At 39.1% G+C, this 24761-nt stretch overlaps 1 protein-coding gene across 1 annotated transcript in view; it reads right to left on the bottom strand.

Annotated features, from left to right (window-relative positions):
- The window catches only part of DMGDH (dimethylglycine dehydrogenase), a 45507-nt gene extending 21013 nt beyond the window's left edge, over positions 1-24494 (bottom strand). The window contains exons 1-8 of the mRNA XM_075726850.1: positions 24373-24494; positions 22379-22544; positions 14370-14468; positions 12926-13090; positions 12271-12475; positions 6470-6718; positions 5061-5259; positions 167-336 (exon numbers count right to left, since the gene is read on the bottom strand). Coding sequence (XP_075582965.1) covers positions 167-336; positions 5061-5259; positions 6470-6718; positions 12271-12475; positions 12926-13090; positions 14370-14468; positions 22379-22544; positions 24373-24494 — 1375 coding nt within the window. The remainder of the gene's footprint in view (positions 1-166; positions 337-5060; positions 5260-6469; positions 6719-12270; positions 12476-12925; positions 13091-14369; positions 14469-22378; positions 22545-24372) is intronic.
- Positions 24495-24761: the final 267 nt, after the last annotated feature.

Below are 24761 nucleotides of genomic sequence, written 5' to 3'. Positions count from 1 at the left end.
CTAGAGGGGAAAAAAAACCAAACCAAAACCCATGGCATACTAAATACTGTACATCACCAAGATAGAATATATATTAATACATATATATAAACAGAGAAATCTAGAGGCAGGCTTTGTTGGAATCCATTTTCAGGATATAAATGTATTTTAAAAAATACCTTCTTACCAATGTTATTAAAACCATAAGATTCTCTTGCTTTGGCTGCTGTGTATTCTGTGGTGGTCCATTTTCCATACCGGTTGGGATCTAATTCTATCAGGTCAAAGGGAGGTTCCCCATCAAGGATCCAGTCACTGAGGTACTTTCCTATGCCACCAGCATGTATAATGCCATACCTTAAAAACAGGAAAAAGTCCTGTAGTGCCAAGTCCTTTTTTGTTTGTTTGTTTTTAAAAAACAGTACTAGGATATACTACTAAAACACTAAAATAAATATTTTATATTTATATCTAAAATCTATATCTATATTTATATCTAAAATATTCTAAAATTTTCCCTCAGGGTTTTTTTGTTTGTTTGTTTGTTTGTTCTATTTTGTCTTGTTTTCCAAGATTGCATGCTTTATTGACAGATATTTCTACTGCCCCACTGTCAGCAGCAAAACTCCATTGCTAATATACAGCATTTGCAGTGCTTGAGATTAGAGCAAGCTCTTTCTTTCTCTAAAGTTCAGAATTTTATAATCTTTTCCAGGGACATTAGACCTCTTCAACAATTAATACTAAAAAGTTCTCAAATTTGTGATATCCATTAAATACATTTTCTAGTCATAGAATACCTCTTCTTTTTCAATCAGATTTGGTTAAACCAGACTCAGATTTGAAAACCAGACTGAGGCATTCTAGCAGCTACAGTGAATATTTACATTACAGTGACAAAAGCAACAGCAGCAAAAGTCAGGAGACAACACTACCAAGACAGCTTTAAAGAATCAGGGAATTTAGAGGAACTGCAGATAAAACTAGAATACTTGTTTGCAGTGGTGCCATAGTTGAAAGCTGCTTTTTCTCACCTGATTTATCTTCTCTGTTGTCCACTACAACTACAAAGAGAACTGATTCCAGAAAGATTATGCTAACAAAATAAACATGTAGAAATTTTCTGCTAGCAGTCTGTAGCAAAAGCCTGTCCTGTTGCTAGCTAATAAGTGTGTGAAGGATCAGACTGTAAAGGAGATCTCGTTAGAAACCTGCATTAAAGGAACCACACACAGACAGCAAAGGTAAATGCTCAAAAGTTATGCAGTTATAAATGTAAGGTTTCCTCACTTAAGTAGTTTGTACATAATTCTAACTTTCAAAATGCTTGACATCTTGACATCCACAGGAAAAAAGCTGTGCGTGAAATGTGCTCCTGCGAGGTACTTGAAGTGGACAACTGGGGACAAGGATCTTTGTTGTGCTGCAGTATGTGTATGTTGCTACTCAGTCTGCATATGACCAAACAGTACTATGTAATGCTGAATTACAAGCATCTCAGATTTGACACCAAAACATCTAATGATAAATAATTATTAATACCTAATGATTTAAAACTTTTTATTTTAATACCTCTGTGCATTAGTTTGCCATGTCTAAAAACCAAGTGTCAAAATAGCCTCCTCTCTAGGGAAAATGTGAAAATAAGTTCTTAGTTTTTGTAAAATGCTCCAGTGAGCACAACAGAAAAATCCTTGAAGAAATAGTGAGTCTGTCCAAAACCAAGTTTAGATTAGCATGCAGCAATTAAATCACAGACATTCACATTGAATAGTGAAGCTAAAATAAAATTGAATTGCTGTTCATCAACTTTGCATTCTGAATTCTATGCCCTCAGTTAAATAGGCAAGGATCTTGTGGGGAAAAAAAAAGGATGTAATCATTTAATTCTAATGCATATGCATAAGAAGAATGAATTCAGATTACACAGACAACTTAGTTCTGGCAATTCTTGACTGTAGAATGCCTGACTTCATAATATTAATGAGATTGCTTTGATATAGCAGGGTTTTATTTGTAATTTATTTAATTACTTAAATAAAACAGAAAAATCAAACAGTTGAGTACATGAAGTAATTCTGCCAAACACACACCTTTAGGCTGTTCAGCATAAATATTCAGATTCTCAGCACAAGCTTGTATCACCGCAGTTGATGCAGTAAGGATGAGTGCTTGTAAACTGCCACTCTGCAAGTACTACAGAAGAGCTAGCCATTGCTGGAGCTTATTTAATTAGGCAACTCCTAGTTATTCATGGGTGTAAGTTTTGTGACCATGCCCACGATACCTTCAAGAATGGCTCCAGAAGAGGTTTTAGACAGTTTAAGTCTCCCTGAACCATTCACTGCAGCCAGAAGTGCAGGGGAACAGAGCACAGAGACCACTGACTGCATGACTGTGGGCAGCAACAGACCAAATACAATGAAATTTTTCGCCTTCAGCTGAAGACTGCTGAGCTGATGGCAGGGTAACCCTGGGGGCAAGACAGCCCTGCAATGTGGAGTTGCTACTGCTACAGGTACAGTACGGCGTGTGGGCTGGTCTCTGCACTCTGCAGAGCTTTGCATCACTGACTCTGTGCAATCAGTTGATTTTGGTGCTCCTAGCTGGGCCTACATTATCAGAGATTTTAAATTATGCAGGGTGCCCAAATCCTTCATTACCTCAGATAATGGGGAGCTGGTTGTATTAATATACCACTGCAGTTCTGCTACACAAGAATGAAACACACGCTTTGCAGGGATGGGATGTCACAAATAGCTGTAAAGAGTGGTACAGTTTAGGAATCTCAGTCTTCATAAGAGAATTTAGAGAAAACTTCCTTAATGAATACAAACTGCCCTCTTCTGTTTTTCTTGTCTCCTTCCAGTCCCTGCCATCTTACCTTCCCCATTATCCCTGTCCTGTTCTTGTGTCTTACTTGTTTATGAGTCCTTGCTTCTCAACAATTTTTTACTCATTCCACTCCTTTTTCCTAGGAAATCTGAGTCCCTGCACACCATGGTCCCTTTTCTAGTGTCTTTGTCCCAGGTTTAGCCATTTTTCTATCCCATTTCTGCAGAAAAACTCCTGTTCAGTCTCTGGCTGCGGAATACTACTGTAGATAGAATTCAGGAATCTTAGTGCAAGGTTTAGTGAGTCTCTATTAAGTGTTTATGAGTTGTAACATTTTTAAAGGCTTGCGAATGGGCCTCATGGATAGATTTTGTGAAAAACTGCAGAAAGGCATATCTTTAGGAGAAAGGTCCCATCTGCCAAATGTGATGTTCATTCTCAGAAAATGGGGAAATTGGAGCTTTTCAAAAGAAAGACTTCACCCCAAAAACCTTAACACAGCAAAACAACATACCTTCCAAAAACCTCGTTCTTTAGAATGGTTACACTACTTTGACTTAAACTTTTCTGAATAAAATTCTAGCCTACTCTTGTTAACATTTTCAAAGTAACTGAAAACAGTCTTAAATGGGAAGCATTGAGCAACCTTAATAATAAACAATGCTACAAGCTCTGCTAACTATACTTAACTTCATTGCACATTAAAATGCCTAGCAAGCCGCTAATTTTAGATAATAAAAATCCTCTAAACTAACAGCACTAAGTCCTCTGTCACAATGTCCCTGCTAGTTGACTATGCGATAAGGATTTGCTAATGCACACAAAAAATTACAACACTGGTAGAAACACTGCAGTGACCCAGAAGTGTAGAACAGAGAGTCAAAAGTCCCTGAAAAGCAGACAAAGCAATCCAATGACAGCAACAGAATTGCAACCTGTGTCTAAACATTTAGAGATTAATCAAATTCCTGAAATAAGTTGTTTAAAGAAACTTAAACATATAACACTGGTCTTCAGTTATTCCTGTATGGAACTTTGATTCTGCTCCCACTGAAAAACGATGAAGGAAAACAGGCTCCAAAGTCTGGCAGCACAGTAATGAACTTAAACAGTCTTTTGGTGAACAAGGACTAGGCAAACCACTTTTGTAACTATAAGTTCTGCAAATGTTACTAAAAGATAACAATATTTTTTTAAAAAAATCCAAGCAGCAAAGGTGAATACCTTTCACAATGAATCATTGCAAAATTACCAAACCTTTTCATTTTGAGGGCCTCGGAAAGCACGTTAGTGGTACTGCCTTATCTTATGATCTGAGGGTTTGTTTGGTTTGGACTGAAAGACTGGAAAAAGCTGAGCTGGATTTTGAACAGCAAGTTAGGCAATTTGAAAAACAATGTGAACAGAACGTGTTCAATAACATGGGCTTGGAATTGTATTCAGTTCATTCTATCCATCTTGAATCAATGGTCAAACTAAGACAATTAAAGAGAAGTCAGTAAGAGTTTTACCACTGACTTCAGTGGGGCCAGAGTATGTAAGGTGTAAGTCACATGCAAAGAAAGTATTGTAGTGGGCAGGAGAGAATAAATGACACCAGTAAAACATACATTCCTGTTGTCACACTGCCCTCATTTGCTTTCCTCCAACACCCAGCAACGCCATTTCTCAGCTCAACCTTCAACAGTCAGAACCATTACTGTGTTCATATCCCTAGAGCAGTCGGTCACCCAGTATGCTGGCAGTGCCTCCTGCTCTAGTATGCCTTCCACTCTTCACCTGAAAGTTAATACCTCATATTAGAAGTTCTCCCTGTACCAATCATTCTTGCCACAACTTCAGTGACACCAGTTTCTGCATACGCCAAACAACTGGTGAATACAGTGTAATTCAAAGCAATACATAAAATGAAGTGGAAAGTGTATTGTAAAGCCCAGCACTTCTATGACTTTAACTTGCTGCACAGACAGTACCAAGCACTACCCATTTCTTGCTGCTTCATGAAGTGTCACAGATATTGGCCTCCAGAATAAAAGGAGTGAACAAACTGAAAAAATAGTGAGAGTTATGAAGAAGTAAGCAGGAGCTTGTATTATGTAGGCAGTGGTAATTAAGACTATTTCCAATTACATTTTACATAAAATATGTGCAAAACAACCCCCAAACCCATAAAAATTTGCAAAGCTTGAGCTGAGTGCCATTTTAACAATATGACAGACAAAAGTTGTCATGAAGAATTTACTCACCCAAAACCAATAGCTACCCAGTAATTTCTGACACCCTGATGTGGTCCCACCATAGGGAGGATGTCTGGAGAATAGGTGATAGGACCTGCAACTGTGTTTATGATGTCTGCATTTTTCAGAACTGGGACCATTTCCATAGCAGCCTCAATATGCTCCATTATTCTGTCTAAATCAGACTCAAAAAGTTCTTTTCCAAAACCTGCATAAATATCGGACTCTTATTATATACTTAATTACACTAAAAATACGTACATTTTAAATAGTTATGCAATCTACATATATAAAAGTTATATGGAATTCATCAGTGAATATGTTCAAGCCTTTGCCATCCTACACAAGAAAAATGGTATGCATAAATCCCTAGTTACCTGCAGGATCAAGCTTATTATCACTGCAGTTACACTGTCCTTTATACATATTTGTTTAACCTTGAGGTCATGCAAATTCAACAATGAAGTAGAAAGGAAGTGGAGAAACACAGAAACTTCCTTCTATGTTAATAAGACCCACTTATTTTTCTCAATATGCCAATGATTTGGGGAGGCGAAGAAAGATATTGCCTGTGTCAGCTTATGATTTCCATGGTGTTTAGTGAATTTCTGGATATGTTTCAGCCTTCAGTCTGGGCTATAAGCATTATTGAACATCATTCTGTAGAGGGACTTGACACCACTGGAGACAATAAGTTCAGGAAGCTGTGACAGTGCAATCCAAAGCCCAACAATGCTGATTGCTCTTCCTTAGGAACCATGTTGTGTTTTTTTAAAACAGCAACACTATTGACTTAATATAACTTTCTGTCTAGAAGTGAATGGAAAGCTGGAGCCTAGATATAACACAGTCATTTTCTTCTTTTTTTTTTTTTAATAAGCAGCAGTATTACATTGTTGGGATTTTTTGTACAAAAATTCTATACAAGTCTACAGCTCTCTTGCACTTATATCCAAGCACAGCATTTTGTCTAAGACATTTCTTTGCTATACCTGCATTCCTATTTGATTACCACATTACCTCTGTGGGAACAGCAAAAATCCAAAGCCCCTGTCAGTATGCTGGAGAGAACTGTAGCTTAGAAAAATCCCTATTCAGTTGCAGAAGACTGCATAACAAGGTTTGGTGACTGCATCTAATCACAACACACAGGCACCTGTTCAGAGAGTAGGGTTAAACTATGTTGTAGATGTGTATTTTGTGCCTATTTCAAATAGGCTTTTTTACGTTACATTTTTATTTCTATTCACTCTTATCATTAGAGTTCTATTCTTTGGAAAAAAGTTCCTGCATTACAATCACACATTGCAAATATTTTCTATTTCCATCACATAAGGCAGCATGACAGGCTGGGATTTATACACATTAAAACATGTGCTAGTGCTTATCAAGTTTAAATATGTAATGTTTTTAATTACCTGGTGGGACTCCGTTTGTTACCCATGAGTCCTGCAGCTTCATCTTTTCCTCGCTTTCATACGGACCAAATAAAAGACCATCCCGTTCTTGCCTTAGATAATATGATCCTTCTAAGTCACGAATCACAGGCAATTCTGTTTTTAGGGCTTTCACCTCAGGGATAGTTGATGTCACAACATACTGATGATGAACAGGTATAAGAGGGTGCTGCAGGCCAATCATCTTGCCTATTTCACGGGCCCAGAAGCCTAGAGAAGACAAAAAAACAAAATAGAAATATTCAAAGACTAATTTCCAGGAATGGAAAATAAAACTTTCGCAGGAGGCACTGCACTTTATGGAATGTGACAAAGACATTTTTTCCCATACTTTAAATTTTCAAATTATTTTTCATATTATCCAGCATAATTTTCCCTCTATAATTCCATGTCCTTGTTCCTAATTATACTACCATATATCATTCTAGTATACAGATAATAAAAATATACAATTGGAAAAATATAAATTAGGCTTCTAAAAGTTCAGAAGAGAGTTTAATTAACAGTCCCACAAAGCCCATGTTTTATTTCAGTAAAATAGGTCTGCAATGCAGTCCTAGCAAAGTCAGAGACACTTAAAAATCAGAATAAGTTAGCTCACACCGTAGGTGTTAACCTAGCTTCTTACTATCTACCAAATGAGCTAGTATGTTTTCCCAAGATGGTAGTCGAGTCCTAACCCCTCAACAGAGCAAGGCAGTACTTTCAGTCCGCTAACCTCAAGAATTTAAGTTTCTCTCCTCTTTCACATGCATTGCATGACTCTAATTAATTATGTCTCTCGCGTAGCAATCAATTAATTACAATGTCCGTGTTGGTGACTAGTCAGTGTGCTCTTCCATAGTTGTCCAATTAAATACAGACTGTGACCAGAAAAAGCAAGCAACAATTTCCCTGCTCCTGAAGCCTATCAGCCCCTTCATGTATACTACTAGGCATAAGTTAAAGATGACCTAATTCTTCTCTGTTAAGATCCCTCCAGACTAGCTGTTTCTAGCTGGTGAGACACATTCACTTAGTGAGGTACCTGTGTCAAAGCCAAGGAGTTGAAGCCACTTAGCTGCCAAACTTAGTAGTCTGGGCTCTGTATCATGGCTCACATCTGCTGTGATGTTGGAACATACAGACCCAGAAATCAGACAGATACAAGTGACTGGGATGGCAGCTGCTCTAAGAAGCTTGGCACATCCCTCAGCCCCACCCTCCGCACTCTTTGGATCAAGGAGTAGAGGTCCTGCTTTTTAAAAACGCAAAGTTTCCGAGGAAAACATTTTCTGTCGTGACTCACTTGACAATTGCTGACAGCCAGGTAAAGCAAGGGAGCAGGAAATCCAGGATCATGACAAAGAGATCTGTTAAACTAAAAGCCCCTGCCCAGTAAACACTAAAACCCAGTATCTGCTGTTCTGCATTTATCATACATAAAAGTTTTGCTTCTTAATGGCATCCTCACCATTTGGAGGAGACTCACAAACAGAATATTTGTTAAGTCAGTTAAACTAGCTCAGGGAAGATCATGCCATAGTCACACAGTGATTCAAAACATCCTTTAAGGCTACTGAAACCTGATCTATGCTCCCTTGTACAAAAAACAACCAAAAAAATTGTAATAAATTTGAATTTCTAGCACATCTGCAAAGGTTTCCTCCATTACACATGACAAATGCAAATGTGGATTTAAGTAGAGGCTAACAATCTTAGGGGAACTTCTTTTGATTTGGACATTTCCATGTCACCTACAAGGTAAGGTAAGGTCAGCTAATTATCCAAAAAGGAGAAAGAAAGGTGAAGTAGTAGAAAATTCCATTTCTAGTATCATGCACTGTTTTCCTGCCAAAATTGCTTGGATTTAAAGAGATATTTGGAAAAGAAAGAATGCTCTGGGAATGTGCTTCTAATAAATTCACTATTTTGCTTACTCATTAAAACAGAATGAGTGGGGAAAAATAGAGAGAGCAAGTGTATTTAAGCTCCTCAAAGAAAATAAAAATGGTAGACTTAATTTTAGGTCTTTGAAACTTAACTTTGTTTCTTTCAACATAATATTAAATTTCTTAGCCATTTAGTTTGCAGAAGTACATTACAAACACAGCTGACTTTAAATTGCTTTTGAATTAAAGGCAAATAGTTTAGGTTTGCTCAAAATCAAATTTTAAATATTGTACTTCTAAAAAAATCACACTTATGATAAGTGCTTATTTAATTGCTTAGAATAACAACAGCTGACATTTACTAAATGAAAAATATTACAGTTTCTTTGTTTAAAGTTTTTGAACCATGTGCAAAAGCTATTACAAACACAAAAATGGCAAAAGGAAGAATATGTTCTTTGAAACAAAATTCCAGTTGGAAGCAGATGCCAAGTCCTATCACACACAGCAGAGATAAACGAAGGCATAAATTATATCTCTAGGGCATTTGTAAAGATTAAATTGTAGAGATTGCAAACATCTGATGCTGAAATATTTAGTGGTGGTAGTACTTAGCATATCTGTTGAACTATGTAATCTGACTATCTCTTGTTTTTAAAAAAGAGAAAATCTTCCATCACCATGTATGTATAAATGGTTGTACATACAGTGTGTACATGTCTGCAAGTGTGTGCTTATATACACACACATACTGTATATATAAACTAAATTCACTATTTTTGTGGACTTTAATCAAACATTCCATAATAAATAGGCTGCAAATCACTTCAGCAGGCTCAATACCAGTTAGTTCATGTCAAGGATTATTTAGTAGGCATCTGCTTTCTTCCAAAATGGAAATCTCACATAAGGAACAGCTAAAGATTGGTTGCAACTAGTTTGTTCCAGTTCCACAGCAGATGTCAGCTGGGGGATGAGGGGGGAGAGAGAATGTAGAGAGCCTTCTGATACATTTTTCTCCACTTGTAGTGCAACACGAGCCTTAAGTATGAGCTCTGAATTATACCAGTCATGATCTGTAGTGGAATGAGGCAAGGCTGAGAAGAAGAATGAATGTTAGCTGAGAGAACATTTATAAGAGATATGTGTTATACAGTATTGATTTCACATCCTTAGCCAGAATGTTAAGCAGTATGTGCTTCATATATTCATTTTGGCTGCATAGTTAACTACACAAGAGAACTAACTAAATATATTGTTGGCTTAATATACTATTAAGTAAAAAAAAAAGACTACGAAAATTCCACAAGGGTGCATTCTAATTCTTGCAAATAAACTTTGAAAAGCATTTACTAGAAAACTCTGCCTAATGTCAACTTGATACATAAGCCAAAGAAAGATAACTACACTACAAAAATATAAGCAAATTACTACATGTGTGATACTTCATCCATATAATGTGGAGCCAATGGTTAGGAATAATGAGTGCCTAGGAGTTTTTGACCTAAATAAGAAGTCTGATTGCCAAAGAGCTGCCTTTCCATTCCATAATCTTGGATCGTTCCCAGATCAATATATCCATACTGTGTAACATAAGGATCCTATTAGTAAGACAGCTTGCGACTTTGTAACTCAATGCTGTCCCATAATTCATGCCTGAAAGCCATGAACTGACAGTCCAAAGGCAATCTAATATTGACGCCTCTTATCCTCTCAGTGTTTGACTTTGCGGTCTAAATAAAATTCCTTTAATTTGGTTTCCCTGTTTCTGTGGTTCTTTGTTTTCTAAAAAGCATATGAACTCTTCTAGTCCTCTCTCTCTCCAAAATGTCATTATGTGGCCCTGTATGGACATCATCACCGTTCGTGAGCATGCTTAGAACCTCAAGGTGAACTTTTTCAGATCCCTGCTATTTTAGCTAGGCTTATAGCAGTAGCAGGTGATCACCTATGCATGGGAAGCATATGATGAGAAAGCACACTTTTCAATGGGTTTCCCAGTTAGTCTTTACTGAAAGCCTAGAATGATCTAACATGGGACTGTCTACATCCCAGACACTGAAAGAAAGGTCACTCAGTAAAGCTTGTCCTCTCAACAGTTCAGCCCTTTTATCCCATTCCCTCCAAATTTCTCTCTATCCTAATCTTCTCTCTTCCCCATCCCTGATTGTCCCATACCTGCTCTTCTTTTCTGCTCAGTCTCATACTTCTACTCTTCTTACGCCAGTCCTTACATCCTTCTTCAGCTATTTTGACTCTGTGTGCAAGTCATTCTCCCTCATTTGTCAGATCCTGTCCCACCTGCCTTCTCTTTCTTCCAGTCTACTCCACCAGTCTTTCATGCTCAGACAGCTCAGGCAGCCTCAATTTCCCAGTATCAGTTTCACACACAAGCAGTCCTCAAGTATCGTTCCTAATCTTTTCGCCCAAAAAACTTCAGCTCCAGTTCCCTTAATGAAACATGTCAGAACCCTTTCTGCTATCCTTCTCTATGATGTCATCCTCACTGTTGCCATGCCCACAGTCCCTCCTTATTCAGAGCTTCCTTATTCAGCAAGTCCTCTAGCACACAAGTGTTCCACTTCCTGCCAGTGCTCCCAAACACCTCCAGGAACCTTCCCCAGGCATTTCACTCTCCCATTCTACTCCCAGTACAACTCACTCATAATTCCAATTGTCAAACATGGTTATTCTACCCACCAATAAGAAGAATCCCTGTCTCATTCAACTTCTTCATTTTAGCTGCTTTGCACTAGAAATACATGGTTTCTTTCTTTTCCACTGCGCAGATGTTAAGAGGAATTATAAAGACATATCCTTGCTCTCAGTTCACTTGTCCCATCTGAGCAAGAAGAGAAAGTCCCCTTGAGCCATACAGCTTCTTAATGAAGTCTGATTATTCACTGAGATAGGATGAATGAAAGATGCATGCCCTAAAAATGCAGATATGATTCAGTTTGAGACAGACAGTCCGCAAAAATTTCATCCAAACGGTAAATATTCAGCATGTTTTCAAACACTTGAAAACAGAAAGTCTTCCACTAGGAAGCAGAAGGCACACTTCATGTAGGAGGTGCCCACTGTTTCACCAATAATATATTTTTCTATAACTTGTATAAAGCAGCATAAAAATAAGTGAAGTTTAGATTGAATAGAGGTTTTTAGACCTATTAACTTGTTTAGGAAAACAAACGCAAATCCAAAGGACTCTTGCCCAAAAGCTCTTTGAAGCAGAAACATTAGTTTGGCTTCTTTAACCAATGAAGAATAAAAATTGCATATGTAAATACAAGCTCCTTTGAGTTAGGAAATTTTTATTACATGAAAAAATGTATTGTTAAGCCAAGTGCATGTTTAAAATACTACTCAAAGAGCAACAAAAATCTTCTGTTTCAAGGATATGTGGATAGAGTTAAATCTTAGAGAGATAATACTGAAATAGGCAGGGTTATCTTACCACAAATCCTCAGTCTTTTCGAAAAAGCAGTGAAGACATTTCTACTTCATTTGTACATCCTTTTCCCTTCCTAAGTAGGTCTCATAAGACTTTAGAGGACAATATGCATAGACAGTAGCCTGCCTCTTCTACACAACTTACTGTAGACCAGTAAAGGTCTCTTCTGCTACTAAAATCTAACAAGACAGTCTGACTAGTAACTGCTGGAGACAAACCAGAAAGAAATATTATTGATGCCTAGTCAAGGACAATTACCCTAAGAGCTAAATTTTCACAATACTGTAATGTAATATGCACAAAGTATGTTTTAACACAAACCAAGTGAATAGTCAAAACCATATATTACTTATTCCTGTAATCTACACAATTCAGTACAGATGCTCTGTGTCACTAGTTTGTAAATCTGAAGATCTGTATGCAAATGCTTACATTACCTGCAGTATTCACAATTCTCTTTGCTTGAATTATTCCAAGTGGAGTTTCAACTTCCCATGTCCCATCTGATCGGGAGTTCAGATTAGTCACTTCGACAGGGTAATTTAATTGGGCACCATATTTTCTGGCTCCTGCAGCCAAGGCCATAGTGAGAGAATAGGGATCAATATGACCGTCTCCAGGGTTATACAGGCCAGCCAAAACCTAAGAGGAGGCAAAATCCCACAAAACGAAAGAAATTAAAATTTATCAAAATTAACTATTTTTTTAAAAAACACTTTATTTCTTGAATGCAGTAAATCTTAAGGAGTCAAATCAAAACAAATTTTCAAAACATATAATGATATCAGGCCTTCAACTAGCTGACTTAACAATGGTGTAAGGAAGTAAAATTGCTCAGTTGTCCCATGCAATCAAAGGCTGCAATGCTTTAATATTACAATATTTTATATATTACAGTTAATAGTATGCATACTGGCATACAGTATACACTAAAATGCATGTGAGTCTGATTTTAGTTTATAAGGTATCTTCTTTTCACTGAAAACCAAGAATTTGTTGACAATTTGTATAAACAGACCTTATGTCATCATATCTGATAAACCGGTATTTAATTGCAATGGAAGTTATTTTTCATAAAATTAGGTTCTTTACCGTATCCATGTTCAATAAGGGAAATAGCTCTTGTACTTTCTCAGGTGTGATCAGGTACTGCTCTGTTGGGTGCCAACCCGCACGAGTCATTTGGTATCTGAATTCATCCACCCTAGTGGGAGTTGAAGCAATTCTGATGCTGCCAGGCTGATGAAACCCCACAGCCTAAAACAAAGAGCAAAAGTGAATTACTGAAGGAACCTTTACTTATCTCCATAAATGTATGTCCCCATGCTATGGGCAGTCTACAGGAATTTTGCCACTAACATCACTGAAAAGAGACTCAAATAAGTTAGGTGCCCTTGAAGGAACAGGACTTAGATGTAAACTCCTGGAGAAAATAAAATTTTTAAAAAAAGTTATCAAATTAACTTCCTAGGTTAATACATACTACCTTCAAAATAGTTGTAAAAAGCTTTTATTGAATGTCATGATACTGCTATTTTTACTAAGATTGATAAATATTTGAATTTATGCACTCATACACTTCAAAAATAGAATCAGATACATCTCAAAAATAAACATATAATAGTTTATACTAAAGCTTATCACCTGCCTAATTTTCTGTTGAGATGCTGCAGAATAAATTTAACTGACTAAGCACCTTTATTGACACAATGAATAACCACCTGCCTTTTTTTGTCTTTTTAATAAAGTAGAAATCCTTATATAGCTGGACACTGAATGCTCACTTTCTGGTATACACTATTTACTTCACCTTTCCTGTGTTACCTCACAGGATATTAATAAGGCTGAGTAAATCTTTTAGTAAAACTCACAATGACAATGTGCTGTAGTATCTTATCTAGCTGACCGGTAGAGTGAAGAAAAAAGCATTTTATTACAATCATCAAGCTTGTAGACTGGTACAATGATGATAATGAAATTTCTGCTGCTGCCTGAAGCAAGCATGAGTTTAGTAAATGAAATCTATATGGCTGAATGATGCCAGACAAAAAAGATGACCCCTGTGTTTCTCTGCATACTCATTCCTTAAGTCACTAAATAAAAACGCATCTCAGAAAAGGATGGGAAGAATTGCAGCAATCTTCTCAAGTACAGACAGCATCGTATCATATGAATTTTTAAGTGGACTTTTTTAAAGCAGGAATGTATCACGATCAATCCATTCATTCCAGATCCTTGATGCTGTTTTAACTTCTATACCAAGCTAAAGTTGAAGACTTTCAGTCTGCTGAGCTTCTGAGATGTTTGATGAAAACCATTTTCTTAAACATTAGACGGATCTGGGAAACCATCTAAAATATTTCATGACTAAGCACCAGACTATATGCAGGCAGGAGAATGTACTTCAATAAAATGGGAGCTTTATGATAGTCATGAACACACACATAATCAACTTGTCAACTCCAAACTTTTTTGTAAGACTATTCATAAGGTTAACATTGATGTGAATTAATAATTAAAAGGTTAAGGAAATTACCTGTCCAGTCTCTTCCTCCAGCTTTTCATAGAGTTTGATGCTGTAAGAATGGATTTTCTTCAGGTTTATTCCAGGATGAAAATAAGTAGTTAAACCAGCCTCAAATAAGAAATAGGAACAACAACATAGAGATATGATTAGAAATGCAGTGTTTTCTTTCCCTCCTTCCAACTGTCATTCAAAAAGAAACTGTCAAGGTACTGTAAAGAAAAGCAACACATGGATAGAGCCAACTGCTACAAAAATAAAAATAAAATCCTTTCCCTACTTATGGCATTCTTGTTCTCTGCACATGTGTTTCTCCACCTGCCTTTTCTCATCAAATTTGTCAGCCCATGATACTGTTGCAGTTGTTCTCTCCTATGGTTTCCTCTCTTCCTTAAATTGTTCAGTTGTCAAGTTTCAAATCTTTTGGAAGAGACACAGAAATCCATTCCTGGTCAACTAAATATCTGATTGTCCTACTAAATGTCCTGTAGTGGGATCTTTTCCTTCTTGCAAATGGAGAAGGGAGAGAAACCAAACCTTCACAAAGACCAGATCTTAAGAAAGGTTCTTACTTTCCTGGGGTGTGAGCAGCAGCGCTGTCAATGCAATATTCTACTCTCAACAGCTGTCTCATGTGGCAGTTGAAGAGCAATTGCTGCATTTCAGAAGTAGCTTAAGAAATTACTATATGTATTTTGCACATCATTTTACTAGGGCTGACTTTAGAAAGCTGTCAGACCCTTTTGGGTTCATGCAAAGGTCCAATCAATAAGTTACTACAGCCTCTTCTATATTTAAGGAAACTGTTCACCTGCCTACAAGAGACAGCTGCATCAATCTAACAACATTCGTAACTGCAGACATATAGCACTTAAAAAAAGCAGAGTTAAAATGTAGCTGAAGTTAAGCATATGTCTTTGTACCTACTGAATTTGACATCTCACTAGAACCCTTCCTCCAAGACAGACAACGGAAATGCAAAATTACCTTAGGTTTTCAAGCTAAGTAACTATAGTGATTTAAATACTTTATATATATATATATATATGTAGTGCATATTTGGCTAACTAAAATAGAGCTTATTCATAGACGAAGGTTGCTTCAACTAAGGGAGCTAGACACCACAGCCCACCTTTGAGTTCACTGCCATTCTGAGAAATCAGAAAGAAATTTCAGCAGGAAATCTAAAGGTGAAAAGTAACACATGTAGTAGAGTTTTGATAGTTTCCTTCTAAGTAGCCTAGGATGCACATGAATTAACTATTATTGATTTTAGCTTGTTAACTCTGTTCTGTGCTCCATATTGTAAGGCTTTAACTTTTAAAGCTAGTGGAATAACTGTACATATGAATAACAAAAGTAAGATTTAGTGGTCTTTAAAGATATATTTTAATTCAAACTAATTTAATTACACTAAGAACCTATTAAACGTTACACTTCTCTATGACTAACATCAACATATATACTGCATGAATTAGATCACACATCCCCATTTTTTTAAACCATGGCCTCTTCTGACCCATCTTTCTTGGTGCAGCTTCACATTTAAGACCCAGTCTTTTTCTTCAGAAACAATTGGCTTCAAATTGCTCTTAGCAAGCGGGTTATCTCAGATACCATGTGCCTCAATAAACATAAATCACACTCACTGCCTGAGATAACAGGTACTCAGTATCTTCAGAGCACGAGTATGACAAGTGTCTGGCATTACTGAATAGATGTGTTTACACTAGCCACGGTGTTAAAAGTTTTTCCTACATTTCTTTGTGAGGATTTTACGTTTCTGGTATCTTAAAGTTTATATACAATATCATAGTGTATCACATGAGTGAAATGCCAAAATAAACCAATGAAAAAATGTGCAAAATGAATAATATACCAGAATTATATTTTTCAATTGTGCCTGTATTTTATTCATAAATTTGGCTCTAGTTCCATAAGTATGCTTGGTATTGTTCATTACCTCAACAACCTGAGTTTAAAAAGTGATCACACAGATCTGTAGGAGGAAGAAAAATCTACTAAGGGCCACATTAAGCACAAAGCAGGCACACTGGATTCAGGAAGTCCCCAGGTGAGATTAATAGTCTGGAAAAATATTACTTGTCCTTTTCTTATTATCATATCAGATCATCATCATACTGGACACTGCTGGAGACTACGTATTTGACTAAATGTGGTTTTGATGTCATTTGATACATGTGGTTTTACATTGTTGTGATCACATTTATTTAAATTACCACAGACTAAAACCCAGGGCTGTTTCACTCCAGAATTTGTAATTAAAACTTGCTTGTTTCTTAAAAAATAAGTCCTAAGGGCATTTTTTCTGTGTACACATAATACAGAAATAAATGAGGCATTGAAATGTTTACATTTCTTTAGCCATTTACAATAACCTATGAGTAATTAATTACTTATACCTGCAAACTGTGTCATCTCATATTATTTTTACTGTCTTCTTTTATTTATGTAAACACTTTCTGGTCTTTTGTTATTTTTCCAAGACTAGTAATATATTTTGCAGATGTAGGGAAATTCCATTTTAGCATTCACTGTTAGTAACCACAAATCCCTTGCAAGTTAGTTATAAACCCATATACATTCAAGAGCATTTAACTGCAGGAATTAAATCAAAACTTCTCTCACTGACATTTTTAAGTGAATAAAAGAATTTTAGCCTGCAATGCTACAGGCTTGGGGAAGAGTGGCTGGAAAGCTGCCTGGCCAAAAAGGACCTGGGGGTGTTAGTCGACAGCCGGCTGAACATGAGCCAGCAGTGTGCCCAGGTGGCCAAGAAGGCCAACAGCATCCTGGCTTGTATCAGGAATAGTGTGGCCAGCAGGAGCAGGGAGGTGATTGTCCCCCTGTACTCAGCACTGGTGAGGCCGCACCTGGAATACTGTGTCCAGTTTTGGGCCCCTCACTACAAGAAAGACATTGAGGTGCTGGAGCGTGTTCAGAGAAGGGCAACAAGGCTGGTGAAGGGTCTGGAGCACAGGCCTTATGAGGAGCGGCTGAGGGAACTGGGATTGTTTAGCCTAGAGAAGAGGAGGCTGAGGGGAGACCTTATCGCTCTCTACAACTACCTGAAAGGAGGTTGTAGTGAGGTGGGTGTTGGTCTCTTCTCCCAAGTAGTTAGCAATAGGACAAGAGGGAATGGGCTCAAGCTGTGCCGGGGAGGTTTAGATTGGGTATTAGGAAAAATTTCTTCACGGAAAGGGTAGTCAACATTGGAACAGGCTGCCCAGAGAGGTGGTGGAGTCACCATCCCTGGAAGTGTTCAAAAAACAGGTAGACGTGGCACTCTGGCACATGGTTTAGTGGGCATGGTGGTGTTGGGTTGATGATTGGACTGATGATCTTGGAGGTCCTTTCCAATCTTAATGATTCCTAGTTTTTACTTTCATTATAAATAATCCAGCCACCAAGCCAGGAAACATGAAATTGCTACTCTACCCTTGATTGGTTTAGTGGTGGACTTGGTAATGTTAGGTTAATGGTTGGACTGGATGATCTTAAAGGTCTTTTCCAACCTAAATGATTCTATGATTCTATGATTTGATACCTTTTGGCTTCAGATAACAAATGTTTCTGATTTCAGGAGTGCACCTGGAAGACAACTATAACCTGACTGGACTATATAAAAAATGAGATCATAGAATCATAAAATGATAATAAAATAAACAGATTGAATGGGACCTCAGGAGGTCTCTATCCAACCTCATACTCAAAGCAGGGTCAGCTACGAGATCAGACTAGGTTGCCCAAGATTTTCTCCAGCCTGGTCTTGAAAATCTCCAAGGACAGAGACTGCACTACTTCCCTGACCAAGTACAGGAGTTTGCATTTGTCCTTGTTAAATTTCATAAAGTCCCTGTCCTTCCATCCCTCCAGCCTGCCTAGGTTCCTCAGCATGGCTGCTGTGCCCTTGAGTGCATTGACTGGTACCCCCAGTTTGGTGTCAACTGCAAACTTGATGAGCGTGTACTTTGTCACCTACTCCAGTTCATTGATAAAGATATTAAACAGGATGAGTCCCAGGACAGACCCCTGCAACACTCCACTTTCTTCTGGCCTTCGGGTAGAGTATGACCAATTAATCACTACCCTCTGAGCCCAGCCATCCAAACAGTCTTTTTGTCCAGCCATACACAATATAACATCTTTGGTTGAATACATTAATATTACGGGAGACTGTCTAAAGTCTTGCTAAAATCCAGGTAAGTGACATCAATTGCTCTCCCCTTGTATATAGATTTAGCCATTTTATCATAGAAAGCAACCACGTTTGGTCAGACATAATTTATGCTTGGCAAATCTATGCTGACTGTTCCCAATCACCTTTTTCCTCCTTTATGGGCCCAGAAATATGATTTGAGACTCACTCTATGATTTTCCCAAGAACTGAAGTATGGCTATGTGGCCTTTAGCTCCCTTGCTCCTCCCTTTGGCTTTTCTTTAAAGATGCATATATATGCCCCTCTCCAAATGTTGGGCACCTCCCCCAACCTCGACAGTCTTTCAAAGATGATACATCCCCAGCCTTGCAATGCCAGCAGCAGCATTCTTGCATCCAGCCCATCTGGTCCAATACATGTGCGAGTCAAGTTCTCCCAGTAATCCTTGTCTCGATCCTCATCCACTGCTGGTAGCTCCTCTTCTCTTGAACCCTGCTTAGAGCACAGAGGCCTGAGAAACCTTGTCAGGCAAAGAAGGCATTCAGTACTTCAGCCTTATCAGTGTACACTGTGACTAAACTACCCACCTCATTCTGCAACAGTCCTGCATTTTCCTTGCACAGCCTTTTAGTACTAATGCAGCAGTAGAAGCTCTTCTTGTTGCCTTTAATGTTCCTTACAAGTCCTAACTCTAGTTGAGCTTTGGCTTTCCTAACATCGCCTTTACATGCCCAGGCAATTTTTCTAAATTACCCCTTCATAGCCCTTTCCTGCTTCCACCTGCTGTATACCAGAGTTTTGCTCTGGAACTCAGTCATGAGCTCCCTGCCTGGCCCAGGTAGCCTCCCAGTATAAGTTTCAGGGTGGACCATTCTTGTATTTGAAGGAGATTTACTCTAGGTTTTGCTCTGTTTTTGTAACATGGAGATTTTGTTATTGTAGGTGAACGTGATCTGGGAAAATAATTTTAAGAATGGCCACTTTGCCATGACAATTGACACAGCGATTTTAAGGCATTTTTATAGCTGAAATTTTTCTTTGCTGAAATGTTCATGTACCAGTTTTGTTCTATTCCAATCTGTTTCAGATTTTATACTAACTCCATTTATTAAATTAGCATCCTGGAGGAAAACGGCATTAACACTCTTATCACCTATACTCTCTCTTCTTGCAAGTTTGACCAAGTAGTGACAAGTTTTTATTTGTCTTGTGCTGTGCTTATATTAACTATCAGCAGCAAAATCAACAGCATGTTGCAAGAAAAAGTATCACATAACGGAATGGTATGTTAAACATTTTTTTAGAAACCACCTTTTAAAAAAGTAACACAAAAAATGTATTTGCTGAGTGAGTTATATACCCCTTGTTCAGTCCATCGGGCTTCAGTGAGATTGCAAATGATCTGACCTGCAGAATAGTACAACTTCAAGAGTTCTTAAAGCCTAAGTCCTGACCTAATTTACACACATATAATAATGACTATTTTGTCATGGTTAGATAGGTGTTAAAATAAGCAGCACTTGCTCTGTTATTTCTGTGTTCTTATTACTGATAATAGAAATATGTGCATACTTTCTGTGCTGTTTTAATTTAAATAAAATGTAAGTCAGCCAAATCTATCTCAGACCTGAGAAGTGGAAGAAAGTTTTGGCAGCAACACTAGCAGGAATATGATCCCTATGAAACATGATCCTGAGCTCTGGCAGGACCTACTGGACTGTGAAAGAGGGAAAAAGTGGTATAGTACAGCAACATCTGAACCAGAGTTTTAACATTTGGGGCTGCAGGCAATATACTATGTGCCATTTCATGTGCTAATATGTGTGATTTTCATCTGCATCTAGTATTGTATCACTGTGAGGAAACCACTGATAAATGCACAGTGCATAGCATAACAAAGAATTCACAGACACAGTTTTATCTTTCTCCTCATCTGAAACAACATCAACTTTTTCATCTTCAGACATAGCACTCTAATACTGAGTTCAATGAAAAGAGATGGTATACATGTAGTTTACCTAACAGTTATCCATTTTTAACCTGTTCCATAACCAGGTGTCTTGCTGTGTTAATCACATCAAATTCTGTTGCAGCAGGTGCCACAAACCAGCCCTCTCAATAGCCCAGTGCAGGCATTTTCTCTGTTGTGCTCCAGGTCTCTCCCTGCTTTTGAAACAGAGCTCCTCACTCGGTGCTCCACCACTGCATTCACAAGAAGTGGGGGCGAAAATACTGAGGGAGAGATTGCTTTTACATAGTTATGAGCAATAACCTACAGTGAGTGAGTATAACAACAAGAACAAAGGAAACATTTAGTAAATCCCCCCCATTCATGATTCTGGTTTCTTATTCAATGAGGGGATTTTTACTATTTTTTACATACTTATTGTTCTGTATATGCATTGGGTAAATCGAATTCACTGTGCCTCACTCATATACTTAAGTCACAGTATTTCTTTGAGCATTTCATAGTTATGATTCCATACACAAGATGTATGATCTGACACTATACGTGGTGTTGCTCTGTTCACTAAACTGCTTTCCTTCTAAAAGAGACAGTTATTGAATTGTGTTTTTCCTAACTCCATACAGTGTGTTTGTTGAAAAGCAAGTAAAATGAAGTATAAACCTACTTATACATTTCAGCCAGTGATTTTTTTTTTAATTCCATTTTTTACTATTGTTCTCTCATAAGGCCCCATACGAACAAAACATCTGCACCAAGATGAAGTATTTCAAACTTCAGACTTCCTCCCCTGGGAGAAGTATGAGAATACAAATGAAATATAATCCATCTGAGTCATCCTCCTCAACTTGTTCCAGAAAGGCACTCAGATACTATAGTTTTAAGTATTGCATAAATGCTCTATTGTATTAATAGAGTAGTTCTAGAGACAGCAAAATGTTGGTTTTTTACTCTTTTTGTATTGCTACACACAGGGATAACATTTTCCCAATTTCAGCTGGGCATAGCTGGAAATGAATGGAACAAGCATCTATTATTGTGGCAAGCTTTATTTCATTTTGTTACACTACCTACTCCAAGCATTGACATAGAAAATACGTAATTACATGCATACCTGTTGTGCACCAGTATGTCCATGGGATTAACACTATTATAGGAGGTGTCCCCACCCTGTTGTTATTACATATATGTCTCTTTAATTCTTTTCCTTAAGAGTACAGACAAACATTAAGCCTTAAAAACCCCCACAGTGTACAGTTGTTAGCCTTGGTCCTCCAAGATTTTGTGTAATGTCAGCAAGGGCAGGAAAGAAAGGTCTTGTCTCTGCTAAGAATCAGTTTCTGGGGCAGTGCTGTTCTCTGAGAACTGGACACTGATACTGCTTCTTGATTACTTCTTTTTCAGGGTGGCATGTATATAAAAAGTAATTACACATACAATAATGCTGAATTTCATATTTCTGGTTTATGCAGGACAGTACAACCACTCCCAGTGATACAGTCTGTAGTATAAATTAGACTACCTTCAAAATAAAACCTTAAATTGAAAAAGTCTAAGTTAAACTAAAGTTTAAAGTCTAAATCCAGTTAACTGCTAAAAATGTATAATGATACTAACAGTTACTTTCCAGTATTCAAAATATAGTATTTGTCCCATTTTTTACAAATGAGAAAAGCGTAGTATGGATAGCTGAACCAACTTCTCAAGACTCATACAGCAAACCTATAAAGAACTCAGTGCTAAAGTTTGTACCTATAAAATAACTAAGATAGTTACTCTCTGGAAAGCCAGGGAATATAAAGGTAATGACCGTTCCACCACCATTAGATACAGAAACCGCTGTTCATCTGAGAGATTAACAAAACATTTCTTACTGCATGCCAAGTAGATCCTGCAGTGAGCTCAGATTTTTCTAGCAGAACAACATCCTTCAAGCCAGCCTTAGCCAAGTGATAGGCTAGACTCACACCGACGCAACCACCTCCGATGATCACTGTATCTGCTCTATCTTTCCCCAAGGAAGGAGACTGTGTTTCTTTGCTGGTGAAAAAAAAAAAAATTACTGATAGTTACAAAAAGACAATTGCACTTTTGCCCATCTCTTTTGTTTACAGCTCCAATCACAATATAACTTAGTGCCTGCTTGGGAGCCTAATTAAAACCTAACCTGTTCACTCATCTTCTTTCAAGTAAATGCGCTTAAAAGGGTCATATACATAAATGGCAGTAATAAAAAAACAAAGCAAGCTTGCTTCCACTCACAACTGTCAATCTTTATTATTTGTCCAATATACCTTTATATGTAGACCCGATTTTTCATTGAGAAATGGTACCCCTCAGATGACAGTGTCAAAAACTGACTTTCCAAAAGTGCTGTAGTATAAGCAACAGAAAGTCTTTAAAAAACATCTACTTAGAAAAGCTCCTTAACAAATTTCTAAAGCAAATGTCGGCAGACTAGATCAGTGTTTGTGTTCATGAACAATGAAACTTAATGTTTATTTTCCTGTTCTATTTTGACACCTTCTACTTTGCTGAAGTTAAAACATTATAGAAACAGTTTTTTGTCAATGGCTCGCACCTGCTACTACACCACGCTGCATTTTCGCAACCACTTTAAGCCACCACAAACCAGAACTGCTGTGATAGGCAGCCCCACTCTCCTCCATCTCATCAGATCCTCCTCTCTACTGCCCCATCCACAGACAGCCAAGCAGCAAGCCAGATCAGGAAATTTATCCAAATTTTAAAAAGACATTTTTTTGGATGTGAGGCAAGGTAGGACCTCTTAGTACAGCAGCAGTACAGACTACTGTGAAACCACAGTTTCTCTCCTTTCAGGACAGTTAATCAATAGTCTTATTTTATCTCCCCCTTCCTTGTACACTTGTTTTTGCAACTTCTCTGGCAAAAGGCTTTCTAATGTGTAACTAGTCTTCCACCCATCCTCCACTCAGAAGTCAAAGCTATTAGTTGTATGCATTATGAATAGAGATCTTACAAAATAGTATGACATTTTAAACGCAAATGCAGGAGGAGTATGCACCATGCTTATTCACTATGTGGCAATGAATGAAAAGTAAAGTAAATGGGAGCACTGGACACCACACGTTTTCTGTATTTGGTGCACCCGACAACTTGCATGTGTTCTTTTTTGAGATTACATATTAATTTTTTCAAGTTGACCGTGAGCTGTTTAACAGCCAGACGTGAGACACTTAGGCCAGCTCCTCTACTGAATTCTGAGGCACGTCGTAATTGGGGTCAAGCACAGAGGCTTTGCTTGTTCTTCTTTAATTCCGTGAATTTGAGACTTCCTCACCTGACTTTCAGCGCTTTTCAAACCTTTTCTTTCAAACCCAGGAGCCTGGTTAAGAATCCGGGGGATACCTTCCCTGTGAACTACACGGCTCACCCGCATGTCAGTGTTAGGTTAATGGCTGGACTTGATGGCCTGAAAGGGCTTTTCCAACCTAAACGATTCTACGTTTGCTCGGTCATTTGCCGCTCATCGCTGTGGCCCAGGAGGCAACAGGAGGGACCCCTCCACACCAGCTCAGCCACTCACCCCGGCTGGCTCCGGTCTTCGGCGCAGCAGCGCGGGGCAAGAGGCCCCCCCTGCCCAAAGGCAGCGCCCTTCGCTGCCCGCTGGCCCCGCCGGGCAGCTGTCGGGGCGCGCCGGCCGGCAGGACCCCGTTCCCCGCACCACCCTCCCCCGCAGCCCCCGCCGGGCAGCTCCACCCGCGGGCGCCGGGCCCTCAGGCGGCGCGGAGCCCCCGCGCTGGCAGCCGCGACCGCCGCCGGCTCCTCTGCCCGCGCCTCCCCGCCGCCCCCCACCCCGGCCCGGCCCGGCCCGGCCCGCACTCACCGCCCCTGCGCGCCCGCACCGCCGCCGAGGGGCCGCAGGGCAGCCGCGGCGAGGGGGTCGGGCCGGCCGCCGCGGCGGGGGGGCCGCAGCCGCCGCAGGGCTGCCCGCAGCAGCGCGCTCATCCCGCACACAGCCCGCCGGCAGCAGGGATGGGGAGCGCTGGCTCTGCGCCTCTCCCGACGGCGTCCCCTCCCCTCCCCTCCCCTCCCCTCCCGTCCCGTCCCGTCCCGTCTCTGCCAGCCCTCACGGAGGAGGGCGCCGGCCCGCCCCTTGCCCGCGGGGGCAACCCGGGGGAGGCACCGCGGGAGCCACCGGGCGCCTCCCGCCCTCGGGCCAGGCGGGGCGGCCCGCGCCGTGCCAGGGCGGCCGGCGGGGTCAGGGGCCGGCCC

Source organism: Pelecanus crispus, chromosome Z (genome assembly GCF_030463565.1).
Source record: "Pelecanus crispus isolate bPelCri1 chromosome Z, bPelCri1.pri, whole genome shotgun sequence".
NCBI classification, from domain to species: domain Eukaryota; kingdom Metazoa; phylum Chordata; class Aves; order Pelecaniformes; family Pelecanidae; genus Pelecanus; species Pelecanus crispus.
Note: the sequence above shows the minus strand (reverse complement) of the source record. Positions and strands in the feature narration are given on the sequence as shown.